The sequence below is a fragment of the Poecilia reticulata genome, linkage group LG7 (genome assembly GCF_000633615.1).
Source record: "Poecilia reticulata strain Guanapo linkage group LG7, Guppy_female_1.0+MT, whole genome shotgun sequence".
In the NCBI taxonomy this organism is placed as follows: domain Eukaryota; kingdom Metazoa; phylum Chordata; class Actinopteri; order Cyprinodontiformes; family Poeciliidae; genus Poecilia; species Poecilia reticulata.
In genome coordinates this window covers 24,493,504-24,513,832 of record NC_024337.1, presented here as the reverse complement: position 1 = coordinate 24,513,832, position 20,329 = coordinate 24,493,504, and the positions used below count along the sequence as shown (strand labels likewise).

At 39.0% G+C, this 20,329-nt stretch overlaps 1 protein-coding gene, 1 long non-coding RNA gene and 1 other non-coding gene across 5 annotated transcripts in view; 1 reads left to right on the top strand and 2 right to left on the bottom strand.

Moving 5' to 3' along the window:
• The window catches only part of LOC108166430 (uncharacterized), a 4,587-nt gene extending 1,131 nt beyond the window's left edge, over positions 1-3,456 (bottom strand). The window contains exon 1 of the long non-coding RNA XR_001776780.1: positions 3,360-3,456. This is a non-coding gene — a long non-coding RNA (uncharacterized LOC108166430). The remainder of the gene's footprint in view (positions 1-3,359) is intronic.
• Positions 3,457-4,256: 800 nt separating this feature from the next.
• Positions 4,257-4,328, bottom strand: trnaa-ugc (transfer RNA alanine (anticodon UGC)). The gene has a single exon. It is a non-coding gene; the product is annotated as a tRNA-Ala (tRNA).
• Positions 4,329-9,600: 5,272 nt separating this feature from the next.
• Positions 9,601-20,220, top strand: tp53inp2b (tumor protein p53 inducible nuclear protein 2b). Of its 3 annotated transcripts, XM_017305703.1 has the most exons (5): positions 9,602-9,910; positions 13,154-13,510; positions 15,448-15,762; positions 15,862-16,018; positions 16,134-20,220. In XM_017305703.1, exons 2-5 carry the CDS (start codon positions 13,387-13,389, stop codon positions 16,399-16,401), a joined length of 864 nt encoding a protein of 287 aa, XP_017161192.1. In that variant the 5' UTR covers positions 9,602-9,910; positions 13,154-13,386; the 3' UTR covers positions 16,402-20,220. The 3 variants fall into 3 exon arrangements, with proteins under 3 accessions (XP_008412097.1, XP_017161192.1, XP_008412099.1); XM_008413875.2 differs by having other exon boundaries at positions 9,601-9,910; positions 15,448-16,018; XM_008413877.2 differs by lacking the exon at positions 15,448-15,762 and having other exon boundaries at positions 9,606-9,910.
• Positions 20,221-20,329: the final 109 nt, after the last annotated feature.

Below are 20,329 nucleotides of genomic sequence, written 5' to 3'. Positions count from 1 at the left end.
GGGGGCAATTTGTCTGTAGGGAAGACTGCGGACAATTTGTGTTAGAGTGACCCTGCGACATGGACAGTTTTCTGCAGGGAACAGATGTTCCACTCATCTGTGGCTCCAGGCATGAACCAAACACAGAAGCTTTCACAGATTGCGCGGTTCTTCTCTGAAATCACCGCAGCAGAAAGGAATGCAGCTTTCAAGAATGAGAAAGTTGGCCTCGTGATTCCCCCCCCTTTTTCAATATAATAAGTCGCAATAATTGGCAAAGATGCAAAAATATTCTGCTGATAAATCAGTTCCTTACTTTCCTGCGCAGGTTGCAAAAAAGTTGATTTAGACAGATTTGGAATCTTGGCCTTAAAACCAACAATAAACATCTCTGTAAGCGTGCTGTGAAATGTGGTGGTGGCAGCATTTTGTTGTGGGATTTTTGTTCTGGTCAGAGTTAAATGACCCAGAAAAAGTACAGGTCTACATCCTTAGCGAGGCTTGAAATTTATCTGTTCTGCAGTCACTGTGTGAGTCTAATTTGACTAAACTTCAGTTGTTTTGCAAAAAAATAAATAAAGGGACATAAATGTTCTAGATGTGCAAGCTTAGCAAAGGCACATCCCAAAAGTCTTACAACTGGACGTGTGTTCAAACTTTCTTATTTTGCTTGTAAAGAATTTTTAAATGCATCATTTCCCATTTCTTCACCTTCATACACTACTCAGTGTTACTCAGCATGAAATACGTTGAGGTTTTTGGTTATAAGGTGACAAGGAGTTGGTGTGAATACTTTTGCAAGATGCTGAATTTTCTGTTTTTAATCAATAGTTCAAACTCAAGCACAACAACAGCAACAAAAAAACATCATAGTTCCCACATGCAGATGCTACATCAAACTTTAGGTGAAACTGAAAAAAAACCCAAACTAAAATCTCAAGGATTTTCTTTCACAACAAAATCGTTTTTGATCATTCCAGCTCTCAATTTTCTGTTCTAACTGCTTTTCAGAGCCTAACGGTGCTGACTTCATCATGAATTTGAATAGAAGCAACACCCAAGCATCTATTGTCACTGTATGCATGCATCAAGTGCACGTTTACATTTCAAAACCCCCCCCATCTACTATCTCAGACCAATCAGGTGCATTGTAACCATTCAGTCAGTTGAAGAGACAGGTAACGACCACTTGATTACATTTACATTGAGTCAATGGAGGTTGTTCAGCGGAGACAGAGGAATCTGCTCTCTTTTGATTGAATCTGTAGTGCGCCTCTTAAAGTCCATCAGATTTATTCTGAAAGCCATGGGATAAATCTGTGATGAACGACCCCCGTTCATTTATTCCCGACGTACTCTAAATGCTCCATTCGTTTTCACGGCTGCGTCTTTGTTTGCTTGTAACACGCAAACCAGGGCGCATGTGTAAGTGTTGCCCTGCAGTTCAGAGGTCCACAAGGAGGAAGATAAGATTATCCCACAGGAATGCGCAGCAGTTCATGTGGACACCAACTCCTTCATGTGATCTGAAGAAGTTCACACAAAACATTGTGCGTTTAGCTCTTTGAGCAAGACGTGCTCTGTGTCCGAGCATGACGTGATGAGAAATTTACAACATGACCACTGAAAGTCTCGTCTATCATTTCTACTCAGCATGATCCATTTTGACATATTTTCATTGTGTAAGCATAAAGCAGGTCACTTTTGAAAACGAGACCTTATTTCTCAGTGAGATTTACCTCTCTCTATATATATATATTTATACACTCCTATCTACTGCTATTATCAAGTCTGACTCTTTCATTCAGACTTCAACTGCTTAATAACGGGGCAGATTTATATTCACATTTTCATTTCTTTGTGCTCACGCCGCTTGTTTGCAGAGCGCGTCAATTTACAGACCAAGTGAGGTTTTACACATCCATCGGCAAATGGTAATCATGCCAGTCATTATTAGATTTGTCCACAGTTGTATTGTTGCATGCGAGCGAGAACAAACGAGACTGAATTACAAGCAAACATCTCATCTACATCTCACACACAGGTGGAAACATTGTCTATTTTTATGTGAGGTGGTGAAATTAAATGTTAGCTCAAAACCCAGAGAGAAAAAGATGGGGAATGGGGTTTGTTAGAGCATGTTCAAGATTTATTTCCCTTTAACTTGACCTACAAATTCTTAGATTGAGCACCTTGTATTTGGATGTTATCTTGATGTGAGCTTGTGTTTTTATATTTCAGTACTTTCTGAACAGGTGGACCTGTCCTTTCATGCATTATTCAAAAACCTAAGATATTTTGTCATGTGAAATCATGTGAAATTTTTTCTACAAATGAAAATTTCTTTTTCAAAAATGCAGTTAAGGTATGCAAACATGTAAGGTATGCAGTTCATTCCTCTTTGCCTAATATTGTCATGTTTTGTTTCCTTGCCTTTATAGCTCTCATACAACATGCTTTTTCAATTTGCTCTGTACAAAAAAATCTGCATTTCTGTAGAACTTAAAGGGTTTTAATTTTTGCGCTACATCGTGGTTTTGATATTATTGCTGTTGTTGTTGATCATGGGTTATTTATATTTACTCAGCAAATTCAAATTTCACACGACCTACATACTAAATTAGCGCCACCTGCTGTTAGAGACGTCAACCAGCTCTTGAAAATACTCTAATTTGCCACAAGATGGCGACAAAGAATTATTTGTTCTCAAACTATTAATGTTTCTGATCACATTGTACTTTTTTTTATCCTTTACAGAACTACAAAAAGTATGAGAAGTCAGGAACATTTTACTGAACAAAAGTTTTGAAAAATTATCAAAAAGATAAACCGTTTGAAATAGTTTAATTTAAAACGATTCCATCAAAAAATTTATTTTTGATTAAAAAAAAATTGTTTTAAGGAAACTGTGCCTCAACATTGTTGATGTTAAAACAAAAATAAAAATAAAAAGCTCAGAAATAATTTTATTGTAAGAATTTTTTATTCTTACTTGCTCAATAATGAACATAACTGGTTTAAACAATGCAACCTGAACTTTCTTATTAAAAGGAAAGGATGTAACTTTCTAACTTTGGGGATACATCTTTTTCCCCATTTTATTGGTCTGGAAAATGTTGGAGACCATTATCTTCCAAAGCACTTGTTCTACTTTGTGCGATATTTCAGAAGCTGTGTAGGTCTTTACAAATCTGAGGCTCTGCATTCTTTGAAGAGGTAGAGCCTTTTTCCAGGAAACTCTTACAAACAAGTTCTACTTGGTTTGTTTTCTTCTAATTAAATGCCATCATTTACATACCACAATTAGTAACAGCTTTTGGAGGTAACGCTGGATACCTCCTTACCAAAGGACTTTCAAAAATCTGGCTTCGTCTGCCTACCTGAGTGCTGAATGTAACTGCTGAAGGATAGATGGATGACATGAGCCTGATGGCACTGCAGGGCAGCAGCATGCAGGTGAACCAAATGAGTTTGATTGGAGAGATGAGAACTGAGGAGGAAAACAAAGCAGGCAGATGGGCCAAATTGACTCTTTCTGTCAATTTCTGTCTGAAATTGACAGAAAGAGTCAATTTCAGGTGCGACAAACCTCAGTCCTCTGAAAATGGGTTCTCCAACTCTTACATGCCTCTGTGTTCAAAACTACCTGAAAAAAATGGTGGCACCTCATAAATATAGCGCAGGTTTCACTGAGCTCTCCTGCCATCAGTTTAGGTGTATAGTAGACATACATCAAAAAGGTTGATTTATTTCACTATTTCAGTATTCAAATTGCATCTGTTTATGTTTTAAAGTGCCTTGAAAGAACACTTCTTATGAACTGGCCCAATATAAATTACTGAAATTAATTTATCTCAACTCTTTTGAAAGGTTCTCTGCAAGGGCGACGTTTAGAAAACCTCCCGCAAGTTTGTCCTGAAGTTTTAAATAAACTTTAACATTTAATTTTTCGCAATTAAAATCTATTGGAGAGAAACGTTCACTTTCAAAAGCAATTGTACTAATTTAATTTAGTTGAAACAACATTCATTTCATTTTTGTAAAACAATAAATTTCTAAAGTAAAACGTACCACGACACCTAATTTGCTCCATAAACATGATCTGGAAATTTACATACAGTTCCTTCTTACCTCCACCACGATATGTTTTCACCCGTTTCTTCATTATTTTTCTTACTAAGGCTACTCTGCAAAGATTTATTTATTAAAATGCGATCGGCGGTTTCTTCACGAAAGTTGTGAATCAAAGACGTTAAAAAAAAAATCTCGAAAAAGAGTGGAGATGCCGGGGATTGAACCCGGGGCCTCATACATGCAAAGCATGCGCTCTACCACTGAGCTACATCCCCTACTGGATTCTCAGGCCACCAGGAAGTAGTTTTAAACATAACCGTCAGTTGAGTTACCGTCTACTGAAAAGTACTTTATGTACTAAAGCTTATTTGCGACCTACTTCCAGTCCTTATTTTGCCGTTTCAATTTCCACATTTTCACCAAGTTTCCCCTCCGTGTTCCGAATAATGTAATTTTTTATTTAAGCATATTTTTACAATTCGTTGAAGTGGCGTTTTTTTTTATGTGACGACTAACTGATGCGAGTACAAGTAATGAAAAATAAAGATGTTTGCTCTAATTTAAGTTATTATTTTAGTTAGTTATTATGTTTTCTGATGCTTTGTGCTATTTTTAACCTTGCTTTTAGGCGGCCGACACATCTGCGTCCATCTGACCAAGGAGCTCCTGATGATCCCACACTGAGTGAAAAGCAAATAATTAACTGACAGTGCTGAAGGACAGCCAGACAAGGTCGCCGTCTATATTTTCTTAAATGAATGGCGCCTGAAACTCATTTCTTGTCATCCGTGACAGCATAATCCTTTAGAGAATTTAAAATAGCTCTCCAGGTTACGTTTCGTAATACTCTACAGGGGGGAGCATTGCCCCCTTCCGTCTGTTGAGCACAGACTGTTCTCACCCATGTTTATCGGTGTGTATGTAGTCTTTGGCAAGGACACTGTCTCCAGACCCTGCTTGCTCTGGCCTTGTAGGGCTAGATCCATTGGATGCAGATTCTGCAGGAGAGTTGTCTTTGTAGACCAGGGACCTCCCAGGAAAAAGAAGATCTGTCAATTTTGCTGCATCCTGTCATGTAAATTTGGTTTTAAAGAGTGCAATCAGGCCATGGTGCCGAGTAAGCAATATCAACATAGTGCTGTTGACGAGAGGTTATCTGGGGACTGTGTGAAGAGTTTCAAGTACAGACAGGCTGCATGCAATATGAGACAAGCAGAGGAGTTAGTCATCTAAGGCCACAGACCGACTAACACTAGTGGACGGTGTCAGGAGAAATGATTTGGGGTTTGGCATGTGGTGGAGCTTAAATGTTTTTACTTAAATTATTTTAAAATAGCCTTTTATGTCTCCGAGGATGTCTATTCAGGCCACTGACTGTCATACAGCTAAACAATGCTGATGTGTTTTTAACATAAGTTATTAAATCAAATGAAGACCCAGTCAGTGGAGGGGAATATGTTATGACAAGGTATGGTGGCCCAGGGTCAACGAAATGCAAAAGCCACACCAAAAGTCACAATGGAAGTCATGCTATACTATACTATGTAGTTCCAAATGTGCCAGAAATATTTGTCTGTGTGTTCATAATGAAACCCCTTTTCCTCTTTCGCTCTCAAAGTTTTATTATATTAGCATAATTTCAGTTTAAGCATAACCTAGTGTGGTTTTTCCTCTTGTGTTGTGGCTTTTGCATTTTGTTGACCTTTCTGAGCCACTATAACAGCCAGCAGTTATGCACATCACAAACTTGGCCTGCATAGAAAAGCAGCAAAAGGAAAGCTGGTGTAAGAAGTCCAGTTTTCAGTGTGGCACAATTTAATCTCTATGTGGGACACGGTATGTAGAAGAAGGTGCAGTGGCAAGAAATCTAACAGAGCACATCACTCTGAATACTCCACTACCAAAGTGAAACATTGTGGCATCAGCATCATGCTTTGAGGTGGCTTTTTCTCAGCAATCTGAAAGTTAGAGATGAACAGAGCTGGAGAAAAACATTTTTTAAAATGTTGCAAAAGTCTTGAGCCTAAAGCTTTACCTTTTTAAATGACAAACAACCCCAAACATATAGGCAGAGTTGTAATCGAAAGCTGCTGTCTTGCAAGTCAGAATTTGAGCTATTTTACAAAGCAGAAGGGGGAAAAGCATCAATCTTAAGATAAGCGAAGCAATTAGAGACATCACACCAAAAACTTGCAGCTGTAATAGCAACAAAAGGCATTTATACAAAATATTAGCTGAATACAAATGAATACACATTGTTGTTGTTCTTATTCTTTTATAATAGGACCCTTGTATCACATTTAGGGACTACATTTTATATGTCCATTATTGTAAAAAAAAATATCCTTATGTGCTGAAGAGGAAGAGGTTTTACATATCTCTTAAAATTAGTGCCAGTTGTTTGGTGGTAACACTTCTTATCACTGGGGGCTGCTGCCTTATCGTCAGCCAGACGGTAGGAGACCTAAGACAAGAGAGACACTAAAAATAAAGCCTACCCTACATGCACGATGAATGTAAATACATTAAGCATCTAAACTAAAGAATTAAAATGAGCTAAGTAAAATCAGAGGATGTGAAGGATCACACCGTTTTTTCTGTCTGATTTGACAAAATGTCTTTTACCACCATCTGATAAATAAATTAAAGCTGTTTAAATGAGAGAGAGAGAGATAAGGGCGACAAAGTTGTGGCTTTTGACCTGGTTTCCTGACGAGCATAGAAAACTGCAGGACTCTTAGGGAACTTAGCTGAAATGAATTAAGGAAAAGGGGAAAAAAACAATAATCACGACTGCCTTTTGGATATTTAATTAGTAAGCTTGAGCTGCAATTATTTGTGCGCTATAATCATTTCTAGCGCATAATAGCAAACGCAAACGTCTTGACACGTACCCGTTTCATGTTTTGCATGTTTTCTACCGAAAACCCTATAAAAACACTGTAAGGGCATGACAAAACAAGCGCTACCAGGGCTGTGACTTGTCCCGATTAACTTGAGAGCACAAACATTAGACACAGATGCACATGCTGTGTCTAATGTGCACAGCATGTGCACATTAGACACAACATTCACATTCAAACATTCGGTGAATGTTTGAATGTGTTCAAACATTCACCGAATGCTCAGCGTGTCACTTGAGTTTGGACGCCGTTATCACTGCAGTGTGTTCAGTGTGTTTCTGTCTCTCGGTGTGCCTGCGTGCTTCAGTTACCCAGCACCTGGTAACTGTATCGGCCTCGCCACCCAGACTTAGGAAAGCTTTGTGGACTGCTTTTATTTAAAACCTGACATCTGCATGAGAAATCTGTGACACACTCAGCAGGAATCTTGAGACAGGTGTGGTGTTTTTTGTTCATAGTTTCCAGCTGAGTTTCTGTTATTGTTGCTTCCTTACAGTGCAGCACCAAAACACTGACTGTTTTGCAACCTTTTTATACTATACTTTGTACTTGACATGATTTTGCACATTTCATTGTATGTTGTCAAAAAACTGAGAACTCTGTAAAAGTGTGCAGACAAAAAAAAAAAAAGTGAGGCCTTCACAAATTCTCCGTCTAGTTAATCATTAATGATTTCAGCTTTTAATACACAATTTCATGTCTGTCGCTGAATGTCAGTGGTTGTTAACAGAAAGGTGCCAAAGATCCCAACTTCACGCAGGTTTCCTGTTATGTTTTCTGCTATGCAAAGACACAATACAGGATCAGGCTTTGAAGTCCAGGAGCCTTTTAAGCCTGAATGATTCATGGGACAGCGTGATGTGGCTTAAGCAAAACATTTGTAGGAGTGAAGATGTGAGCTTAAACAGCAGCAGTGGATCCAGAAGAGGTGAAAGACTTTTTAAAAATGAAGGTTTTTCTAAGAAGCAAAGAATAAACGATTGGGAATTAAACAGAAATAGAAATATCCTTAGGGCTCAAAACTTCACGGTACGTGTTATATCAAATCTGATCAGTTATATAAAGGTTTTACTGTATTTTATAGCAGAAAAGTCCATGATAATTTATGAACTTCTGTTTATTCAGTTTTGTCATGTGGGGTATGTATTATTAGATTGCACTGTTTAGTAATGTTCTGTTCAGTGATAGTTTTTCTATTCTAGTATAGCTTCAATTTACCATCAACTCTCTCATGAGAAGGGTTCTGCCTGCCTCTTGCTTATGTTTTTGTCCAGTTCCACAAAAGCACATGAAAGGACCAAATGTAATACATACTGTACACTTACCAAAACAAGATGTATTATAAAAAATATATATCGCTAAGCTGTCCCATTTAGACTGGAACTCTAACTTTGATTCCAGTTAAATTTTTTGACATGTCAATGGTTTATTCTAGTTTCCGTTGGCCTGGTAAGACTTTTTACTACTAAACATTATCCAACTAGCCGTCCTTTTTTTATATACTTTTATCCAAGGAGAGAGCAAATTCTCTTCTGCTATACAGGAATGTGGCGGTACACCATGGAACTTAAAGGTAACTTATAGTGACTAAACTTAATTGCACTTGCACTTGAGAGAATCCATGCATGCAGAAGGAGAATCTGAGTGCATTCCCAGCACTCTGCAATATACACTAATATGTGGAAGTGAATATATTTGAAGAGCAGCAAAGCTGTTTGGAGATCGATCAGGTGTGCAATTCTTTATGGAGTAATATTTTTAAAACATAAAGCTACACCAGTGTGGGCAACAGCAGTGTGTATAGATGTGTACCATTATGTGAGCCTTCACACCTTTGTATAAAGTGAAAACAAAAGAAGGAAATTGGAGACTGCAGGAAGGACAAAACACCACCAGGGGTTTAAACCAAAAATCCAGAAATACCATTGGACCCCAGATGCTGCATTCATAAAAAGTAGGAGTGGGTGGTATACAGTGTGATGAAAGGCACATTTGGATTCTCCCCATTAAGGTAGAATGAACTGAGTGATGCTGTGGGGAGGCAGAGATGACTATTTACATAAATATAATTCCAGCAGCATCACCGAAAAAAAGGAGAACCTGGGTGCTGTCTGCACTGTGGCTGTTTACTCATTTGAATATTTGAGGCTTATTTCAGTTAATGATCAGCTTGATCAGTGTGGTGTCAGATGAGAACATGCAAATAGGATTAGGTAACCCAGCGTTGGCTATGAATTTGCAAAAAATTAAAGAAATAAATACGAATAGCATGAATATAGAGTGAAGTGTTTTTTTTATATAAACTATGACTACTATGATTACTTCAGGGGAATTTGTTTGACTAAAATATCACAACTTTACTTTGCACATCTTCATCTGCTCCCTGAGCAGGCAGGCCCTGGATCAGTTTACCCTCCCCCAGCCCCGCTTCGCAACAACAGAGCTGCTGGAAAGCAGAAGCTGATCAGGGATCAGTCTCCATTTCCATCTGGGTTCAGGCTGACAGCTCCATCCTGCCCAGCCCCCACCTCTCCCTGTTGCTTAGAGGACTCGGCTCCTATCGGGTGTAATATTCTGATTGGCTGCCTCGCCTTCTGGGAGGCGTGCTAAAGGCGTGGCCGACACATTGTGATCTCACAATCAGCTGTTTTGTACGTTTCTACATTCTGATCCGAGGATCAGCTGGAAGGCAGCAATAAACAGGAAAATCTGCAGCGAAGGAAACAAAAAAAATAAAAAATAGAGGAGGAGGAAGCAGCTGCAGATGTTATGATCTGAAAACATCAGTGTAATTTTTTTTTACACGAAGCCCTTCTTCTAAGAAGAAAGCCTTTTATTTTTGTATATTAGTGCCCCTACTACCTCACGTAAAGGCTATATCTAAAGCTATGCTTTAAGAGTTGTCGTTTCTACTGTGTTTTGACATCTCGTTTACAACTTGAACTCAAAGGCAGGTATGTACGTTTTCATTTTTGTTTATTTTCAGTTTAGTCTTTTGTGTCTTGCCTGTAGATCTTGGATAACAAATTTGCCGGCCAGCCTCTTGTTATCCTGATTTTGGGGGCATTTATTAAGCCCATTTCCTGGTTATTGAATAATGTGACATTCAGTTATAACGTATTTGTCTTTGTGACCCATACTGTGGGCTATTTCTGTCCGCAGTGTATTCTATCTGTGATGATCTATTATTAGGACACGAATAAATGCGAAGGCAGTATGGAGGTGCAGAATAAGATGCGTAAGAAGGCCGATTTGTCCCCATATGTTACTATGAAAGAAAAATGACTCCTGCCTGACTGAATATAGCCTATATATGCTCAGCCAACTGCCGTTGTTTTGCAAACTGCACCAAAATCCTGATGTGGGTCGATGGCGGATGTTGACGTCTTTTCAGCCTCTTTTTTTTTTTTTTTTTTTTGTCAAAGAACACCTTCAGGGTTCATTTATTTTGCATAAAATCCTAAGTTATTCAGTGTAGACGCCTGTCTTTTGTGCTACCGCAGCCTGATCCAGTTGATGTCTTGCGAGCAGTGAGTGCACTGAGGCACAGCTGTCATTGCTGTGACCCTTCAGCTGTAGAGCTTATACGGATAATTCATGTTTAACCTGAATACCACCAACACACACCGAGGGAGCTTCACGTAACGAAGCTGAAGATGTTTTATTTACCTTATAAACATCGCGGGTGTCTTTGTCATTTCCCGTGTAAATATTAGTGCTGCTGGCAGCACTAATATTTACATAAGTCTCACGGGACCCATCGACGGGCAGGAAATGGCTTTGCCGTTTCAAAATGCGGGCTAGACACGGACAGCGGAATATGTTTCATAATACATGATCTTGCATGTTTGCTGTTAAGACCTTTTTTTCGCCTTTGGTCGCAAAATGGGCTGGAGCTTCAGCGTCAGCGTCCGTGACGCAACGTGACGTCAGAGGGTTCTTGTTTTCATTCTCTAGATCGCCGCCCATCGCGTTCCTTTACCTCCTCCCTCCTTAGAGGAAGTCTCAATTAGAGATACTTATGCATTTAATACATAAGATAAAGACATTGTAAGTTTGTAAACCTCTTGTATAACTATACTGCTTTTATCACCAGATTTTGTTTCTCCCTATCGACCTGAGGGCAAAGCCAGGGCCGCATTTAGGAGCTTGTGGGTCCCTGAGCTAAAGCTAGTTTTGCTGCCCTTCTCACACAAGTTTCTGTTATATGCATTTTGCAATACATTGGAAGTTGGGTATGGGCGATGTTCATAATTCCCGTTAGATACACATCAAAATCAAGATTTTCTGCCACTGATTTTAAAGCAATCCTTACTTTTTTTTTCCTCTCACGATCCTTATGAAAACACAGTCTCACTTTTAGAGATGTATGTATATATATATGATATATCAATAACTGTGTTTAAACTAATGAGATACCAGTAAGTTCACATTTAGAAACTCCTAAAAGACTGAAAAAGGATGCACTGCCAAAACAGGTAAATAAAAAAAAAGTTTTTATCACTGCACCATGTACAACATGCAGATTGTGTTTTAACCTCAGGTAAAGCAGACCAGAGTCTTCTCACTTTGAAAGGTTGTGTAACTATAGCTATTGACAGTCATGTGTGTGTGGGTTTTTTTTTTTTTCGTAATTAAACAAACTTATATCAGTGTATGCTTTGTAACAAGTGGCAAGCATGCACATATGTGTATCTATTGACAGCAAACTTTATTATTTCATTATTTGGGACACAGACAATATTACTAATAATAGGTAACCAAAAGCAGCTATCATTGAATTGTATATCTTAATTACAATACATTAGTAAAGAATGTCAAAGCTGAGTTAACTTGCATGTTGTCAAATAACCCCAAATCTAAAACTTATTTAAAGTGTGTCAGTGTTCTGCATGAAGACCATGTGTGGTATTTGTTTCACCTACAGTCACTCGGTTTAAGTACATAAAATATGCCCTTTGAACTTGTAAAGGTTGACAGGGCAAACTGTTTAAACATTGCTCTATATTACATCATCATGTTCACATGCAGGTGAGGCACTTGTCCTTCGCCTCAGCTGTTGTTGCTGCATTTCTGGTTTTATTTACATGTATTTGTACAGTCATTGTGTTTGTTGTCGCACGAGTCTCTTTTGTGTCACCTTCCTTCACCCTCCTTTTCTCTGGCTTGTCCATCTGTTCTGAAACTGCTGACTGGTTGTCTAGATCTATTGGGGGAGGGAGGTTTAGTCATTGTCATTCTGCTCTTTTCTTAATGAATCATTTCTATGTTCATAAATCACTTTTCTTATATTTTTTCTTCACAGATATGTTAATGTACTTGATAGCAACAATGTATTGATTGTTGCCATACAACAATCAATACATTTCCATTTTAAATCAAACTTAATATAGTTAATAGTTGCATACGAATAGAATCATCAGATAACCGTTGTAGGGAATCGAGTCCAGTAAATCATCCTGGGGCATTTTGTTATGAAAAGCTTATTTTTAAAATTGACTGTGTCAACTGATATAGTGTAAATGTGTTTATTATTGGGGCTGCACAGTGGCACAGTTGGTAGCACTATTGCTTTGCAGCAAGAAGTTTATGAGTTCAAATGGGTCTGGGTCTTTCTGTTTGGAGTTTCCATGGTCTCCCTGTGGATGTGTAGGTTCTCTATTTTTTGTAAATGTTAGTTTAATCAGTCTCCCTAGATTGTTGTAAGGTGTGTGTGTGCATAGCTGTTTGTCCTGTGATGGACCGGCAGCATGTCCAGTGTGTACCTGACCTCTCACTTGTTGACTGCTGTTTAAATGCACTATCCCCTATTAGACCAGTGTTAGATGATGGATGGATGTTTATTCTGTTGTGAAGGCAAAGGGGAAGATTTGAATTTCCCAGGACATTTAAAAATGCTTTTAATCTATATTTAGCTAACTTTTTAAAGGCCATTTTGCTAAATCACAGTTACAATGATGATACTTAACTTTACAAATACACTTTCAAATATGTTTTATTTTATTCAAATTGCAGGGCTTTCTGCCTGTGTGTGAACCTATAATGATTCTGGATATAAAATTAACTTCCAGCTCACGAACTTAATGAAACATTAAGCACCTTTTTTTTTTTTTTTTGCTACAACCATATTTTGAAAACTCACTGGTTTTTATCAAACTAACAATATTTTTTTAATTTATCTCTCTCCTTCTCCACAGGCCTTTGTTCCAAACCAAGTGAAACCTTACATTTGCACTATAAAAGTCCTTCCTGCCTTGAATTGTCAACTTCAAGATCAAGCACAGGGCTTTAAGTGGAAACAAGAACATCAGGCAGACAAACAGCATTACACAACAACTACAAAAACGAAAAGGCAGCTACTGCATAAATTTTCTCTGTGGGAGAGCATATAGCACATCACAGGCATCAAAACTTGACAACACAAGCAGAAATGTTTCAGCGTCTTAGCAACCTGTTGTTCGGCGATGTGGAAGAGGTGGCAGCTGATCTGAAGGGACCCAATCCATGTGTGACTGAGGCCGACGAAGAGGGATGGATGCTCGTCAACCTGGCCGGTGAGTCCAAGAGTCCAGGGATGGAGTGGTGGGGGGAATCTGTCATTTTATTTAAACATCACAGTAGAAAATACACCGGTCAGGCATAAAATTATGACCACTCAAAGTGAATAACACAGATTGTCATCTTATAGAAGTGCGTGTTAAGGGATGTAGGGACTTTTTGACAAGGAGAAGTTTGTAATAGACAGCTGTGTCAGAGAATCTCCTGCACCTAATTGGTGTCCCTCAGTCTGCAGATCAGTCATAAAGGTTAAAGGAAGAAGTACTGTAGTGGTGAAGCAGAACGTGGGGAGCTAAGACTCAAATCAGTCACACTGTAGCTTCAGTCGCATCTCAAATTGGTATTTAGGGAGCTGCATAGCTGCAGACCAGTTAGGGTGGAAACAATATTTCCTTATGGTGGGGTTGTCTTTCAGCAAGATAATACTCCCTGCCAGAAAGCAGAAATAGGCCAGGAATCGTTTGAAGAGAATTCCCCCTGATCTAGATCCAATGGTGAATCCGTGGGATGTACTGGACATTAAAGTCCAGTCCCTGGAGGCCCTGCCTCGCAGCTTATGGACCTGCTAACATTCAGTGCCAGATGTACAGGAACCTTTCAGGGATCCAACTCACGATTGGGCGGTGGTCAAAATGTTATGTCTGATGGTGCAATTAATTTGTGTGTTATGAAGTAAGAAATATTCACCTCTTCTTTGCCATTGCATAATGCTGTTAAAATCTGAAAGGTAAATGGGGACGATGGAGTACGGTGTAGAATCAGTCTGGGCATGGCGTACCTCTACATGGCTGCCATGACACCAGCGCTGTCACTCTGCAGATGAAAGCACAGGAACATTCAGCTTCGTCCACTTTTTTGTTCATGGTGGGATCTTGACAGACATAGCGACTGCAAAAAGAAAGCTTGATTTGGTGCTTTTAATGGATCCAAGCACATACCAACACTCCAAAAGTCGTGCTGATCATTTTGTCCCTTTGCCATTTTATGCCTTTGTAGTTTTGGCCAATTTCTGCCTGACGTTTGGGGGTGAAAAATTAACCATTAGAAACATGACGTGTCATACCAGTCATGCATCAGTGCCTGCCAACCTAGGCAAAGCATCATACCTGCTTCTAAGTAATTGTCTATCTTCTGCTCTTAGATTACAGTAAGAAGATGCAATTATGTGTCTGTGATAAATAGTTTATAAATAATCATGAGATCACTCAGTTATTTTGATTTGATCTGGGATGCAAATATGACATATTTCATTAGACAGTTCACTCAAACTGAGTATTAGGACAGCAATCCATGGAAATCAGGAGTAATGTTTTCATCACACTATTTCACAGTTGAAATAGTGTGATGAGTCAATACTAATAAATAATAAATAACAAAAATGGACTGTTACTGAGTTTTAAATGATGTATAGACGAGGTATTAGCCAAATATCTTTTTCCATACTTAAGATACGTAACATGGGAGGAAAATAAATTTTGATGTAATAATGTGTGGGAAACAATCAGTTTGTTTAAAGATATGAAATGGCAACATGTGGGTACAAAATGGAGAAGGGGCTACCTGACCCAGAGCTCATCAGAAGTACCTCTCAGCAGAATCAAAACATTATGTCACTGACATCATTACAACCTCAGAGGGTCAACACAACTAACAATGTGACTCCTTTATGTTTTGTGTTTCCTTACCCCTTCTTTTTCCCCCTCTTCTAAATTTTGTTTAAACACCCTTATATATCTCACATCGGTATGTGTGCGCGTGCGTATGTGGTCCCTCTAAAATGATCCTCCACGTCCCGCATGGCCTTTTGACAAAAAAAACACAAAAAAAACCTTTTTTTTTGCCACATTTGCAAAAAAAAACATTTTTGCAAAATCATCCTCCTGCCTTCATTGGCCTCCCGTTCCCGATCTCATCTGTGCCATGTCCTTAAAAGACTCTGACTGCATGATGCAGGTGGAGGATGATGTGGGAACCCCACTGACTGCACAAGCATCACCCGACAGTAAACTAGCAGATCACCAAAACACGCAAACAAGGACTGAATGCCCAGCCTCCACGCCCCGTCCGCCTCATAAGCGTCGCAGGCCGCATAAAGGTCAGACACGGGGTCCAACAGCACCTTCGGAGCCCCTGTCTTGTCCCAGTGCTAGTCCACCACACTTAGGTGCTGCCACACCCGTGAGCCTCCCGAGACGGGCCAGACTGTCCACGCCCTCCTCCACCCCGTCAATGTCTCCAGGCTCTGGGAGTGAGTGCGGGGGCAGTGGGGGTGCCAGTAGGTCAGGATCAGAGAGAGGCTGCATGGATGAGAGCTGGTTTGTCACCCCTCCCCCCTGTTTCACTGCAGAGGGAGCCACGGCAGAGACCAGCCCCATGGAGGACCTGCTCATAGAGCACCCCAGCATGTCTGTGTATGTCTCCCCCAACAACCTGTCCATGCTCTCCAGCAGCAACCTGTCTGTGGTGGGGGAGGAGAGCATTGTCAGCCTGGCGAGCAGTGCGAGGTGAGAAATTTTTATTCACACTATATCTCATCTTCACCTTCTTTTGTAACTAATAAGAGTTGTGCTGTTTTTTTTTTTTTTGCTTGTTTGTTTGTTTTTTTTCTCCTATTTGCAGCAGAGTGACTGAACCAGCAGCTCCCCCAGCCACCCGCAGCACTATGCCTACCAGGGTGAGCCGTGGAGCGGCTTCCCAGGCCGGGGCTTTGGCCAAGGTCACCCAAGTGGCCAGGGTCCAGCGTTACAAGGCTCGCATGGAGCGCCGCCATCTGAGCCGCAGCCACATCCAACGCCAAAACCGTGTGAGGGAGCAGGTCCCTCGTCACGCTTCGCACGCCAGAAACACCTTCCTTCACCAGCCCAGCAAGCGCAACTTCTGTCACTAAGGTTACCATCAAAAAGGGGGGCTTCGTTTACGTCTGGGGGTATTCGTTGTGCAGAATCCAACATAGTCAACACATGTCCACCCACAGCATTTTTAGCTTCCATTTCCATACATTACATCAGGATGAGTCACAGACTGAATCATCTTGGTCATTTTTCATCCAATCTGCAGTTAGAAAGCAGTTGCTAAATGTAAATCTTTGTAGACGTTATGATCACCCCTTAGTTGTCCTCCAGAATAAACAACAAAAAATAAGTACGTTTTCAAGCTTTATCCAGTTATAATTTCTCAAAATGGCAATAGTTGAGTTTTATTGATTTATATGTCTTTCTAAAGACATATGAGTTTTATTTTTCTTCATTTAAAACCATAATACTGTGTAACCATCATAGAAAATAAAATAAGACTGAAACAGCCCCTTCTTTCATTACTCTGACTGGAGGAACACTCTTCATAGCAATTCTATAAAAAACATGATCATGATTTTTATTTGGTTAGTTTTACTTACAAAACGTCAAAAGAAAATACCGTCTGCGAGAAGGAGAGAAAAATCAACACAAGTTGGTTTCTCTGCAAAGTTGCTTTACTAAAAACAAGTGTGTTGCCAGAGGAAACAATTGATTCTCTTCTCTGCCTCGTGAAGAAGGCCACAGCATGTAGGAGATGGTGAGAGTATGTGCAAAACAGACTAAAGAGTAAAATGAATCCCTCAGTATATGGTTGTTTTTTTTTAAATGTGGTGTAACCTCAGAGCAGCCAGTGAAAATTCAAAGATTTGGGGCTCACTTTTGGGTTACAAGGTTATAGCAAGACATGGTAGGTGAAGAGCGGTATCGAAGGCAACTCTTTATTTTGTTTTCATGACATGGATTTAATCTTATTTTATCTGAAGTCTCTTTTGCAAATTTCCACCAAGAGAGAAAATAAAACTGTTCCTGCAGTCAGACGGAAAGATTTGGCTTTTAAAGTTAACAAATTAATTCTCCTTGGAGGTATGTCATTTGCCCAGCCATGTTTAACAACAATATGTGCTGTGAACTTAAATTAACTATTGTAGTTTGTTTTTTTTACAATAACCTATTGAAAGAGGTCTACAGTGCCTTGCAAAAAGGCTTATAACCTCTGATTTTCTTTTCACAATTTGTCACATTACCACTACAAGCTTATGTGAAAAACCAACAACAAATGGAGAATAATTTTGAAGAAGAAGAAAACTTGTACAAGTAGAAAACCTGACATCTGTGGCTTGCACGTGCTCCTTTTGAGCCAATGATAGAACCACCTTTTGTAGCAGTTACAGCTGCAAGTCATTTCTACCAGCTTTGGACATGTAAACAACATACATTTCTGCCCATTTGTCTTTGCAAAATATCTCATGCCGAGTAAACCTGGATGCAGAGGGTCTATGAACATCAGTTTTCAAGCGTTGTCACATTTTCTCTGTTGTAGTAAGGTCTGAGCTTTAACTGGGCCATTCCAACACATGAAACAGCTTCACTCTAAACCATTTCCTGGTAGGTGTGTATTTAGAGTCATTGTTCTGCTGGAAGGTGAATCCCTGCCTCTATTTCAAGTCCATTGCAGAATCTTAAACGTTATGATTGTCCTATTTAGCTGCATCCATCTACCAATGACCTCTGTCCAGTTTCCTTGTTCTGCTAAAGAAAAGCAACTCCACAGCATGATGTTGCCACCGCCATGTTTCACAGTGGGAATGCTGTGTTCTTGTTCATTTCCTGCCACCTACAAGATTTTGTATGTAAGCCAAAAAATTTACACTTTAGTCTCATCTGACCAGCACACTTTTACACACACTTGCTGTGTCTTTTATACAGCTTTGGCAACCTATACAAACAAGATCTGTTATGGTTTTCTTTTAACAATTCAACATTGTAACCATTTTTCCATAAAGATTAGTCTTCACAATCGTATTCTAATTTGGTTGGTCCCAGAAAAATCCCAGTTGAATATATTGAAGTTTGTGGTGGTCATGTGACAAAATGTGAAAAAGTTCAAGGTGCATGAATAATCCTGCAAGGCACTGTATTAGGAGAAAAAGAAACAACACCTTTCTTAATGCCGGACAGCAAAAACCTTGCATCGGTTCATCAACAACTCCATAAATGTCCAGCCCTTTTTGTTGCTTGCACATCCAGCTCTAACATCGTCCACTTTTACGATCTCGCTTACTAATATGTATTCAACAATATTAAACAATGGTGCTGAAGTGTATACTAATGTTTGTAAATTATTTTAAGACATGGATGTAAGTTTGCACTGTCAGATATTGTGTGGGTAAAAGTTTTAGCAGTGTGCTGTGTGCTTGTTTTTATTTTTTTTCTTTCTTTCTGTTTTTACTTTTGTGAAACTTTTTTTTGTTTCGGATCCTGATGTGTGAGAAGGTGTACTGGCACGCTAAATGCTAGAACCTTTCCTATATGGGGGAAAATACTAATTATATATATATATATAAAAGTGTTGGTCATTTATTTTTCTTGTAAATATTAGAAAACAACTTACAACTCTCCGTTATAGGTGTCGAAGCCTCTGGACATAACTGAGGTTCGATGAGGCTGCAAATAGTCTCAGAATAACACTGAAAACATCACTAAACTCAGTTTATGTGCCATAGGCAAACCCTGGCCTCTAGAGGGCAGTGTTGCACAGCACCTGCTGTATGAATGGTAACGATGTCACACAGCAACGATTATAGATTGGATACATCTCTGCAGGAGTTCAAGTTCAACAGAAAGATTGTCTGTGGATTCATTTCTGATTGTTATTTTAATGTTTTGCTTGAATGAGTGACATTATATGATTTTTTTTTTCTGATGTATCTTTTTTTGTTTTCTCTTGTGGCCGTGATCCTATGAATGAAAAAGTCTTTGCACTCAAAATATAAAAAAATTAATACTACCTTGTTTTTTTATTTGCTTTGAAGATAAATATTATGTAATCATTTATATCCTCAATAATGCAGAGCATATGAGGTGTTGAGCTCATCACACACACACACACACACACACACAACATATAGTGCTGTCTTTAATGACATCCACAGTATTCCAGCACTAGTCTGTGCCTGAGAGGTAGGTAATGTTCATCTGTTGCAAATAAAAAAGTGAAAGATCACAAGTGTGTGTAAGTGTGCAAAACCACCACAGATGACTCTGCAGCTGGAAAATGTTTTCTGTTTTGAATCTTTTTCTTCCCTCCCCCCACCCCCCTTCCTCACTCAAAAATGAAACATGTTTTCTGTATGTTGTGTCTGATTATCATTAAGGTGTTATGCTTTGCGTGAAAGTTCTCAAAAATTGGTTGTGGACGGATGTGAGGGACGTGGACAAAAAGAGGCAAAAGACAAATAGTTTCTATATATGAAAAGAAATGTACTGCATTAAAGAAAAAAAAACATGGACATGCTCGTATTTTCCCACATAGCTATTAGAAGTTGTTTAACAATATGGGTGTTTCAAACAAAAGGCATTGAATGTCTGGGAGGTGATTTCCTGTATTATGTTGTGCCCTGAAAATAATGGCAGCTTAAAAATACTCGGGAGGATTTGTCCATATTACACCTGAGTTGGTACAACCTCTCCCTCATTCATTAAAAAGAAAAGATAAACCTATAACATTTGAAATTTGGTGTATCCGATATTTATGGTGATTGTGCCTTTTCACTGTTTCTGCATGGTTTTTGTGATGTACTGATTCCCCATCCTTGGACAAGTCGTCCTCTGACAGACAAGATCTATGCAAAAAAAAAAAAAAAAAAATCAACAAATGGGGATTTTTCAGCATTCATTCAGACACTCTCCAATAAAAATATATATATACATATATATATACATATATAAAAAAAGAAACTGAACAATAACAGTAACAAGAATAAATACTCAGGTTAAGACCTGAATTCTGTGTCATTATTT

Excerpts from the sequence above, each read along its gene's own strand:
- tp53inp2b (XM_008413875.2), top strand. The coding sequence starts at position 13,387 with ATGTTTCAGCGTCTTAGCAACCTGTTGTTCGGCGATGTGGAAGAGGTG. Across the intron at positions 13,511-15,447 it reads GATGCTCGTCAACCTGGCCG|ACTCTGACTGCATGATGCAG; the intron begins GTGAGTCCAAGA and ends TGTCCTTAAAAG. Across the intron at positions 16,019-16,133 it reads AGCCTGGCGAGCAGTGCGAG|CAGAGTGACTGAACCAGCAG; the intron begins GTGAGAAATTTT and ends TCCTATTTGCAG.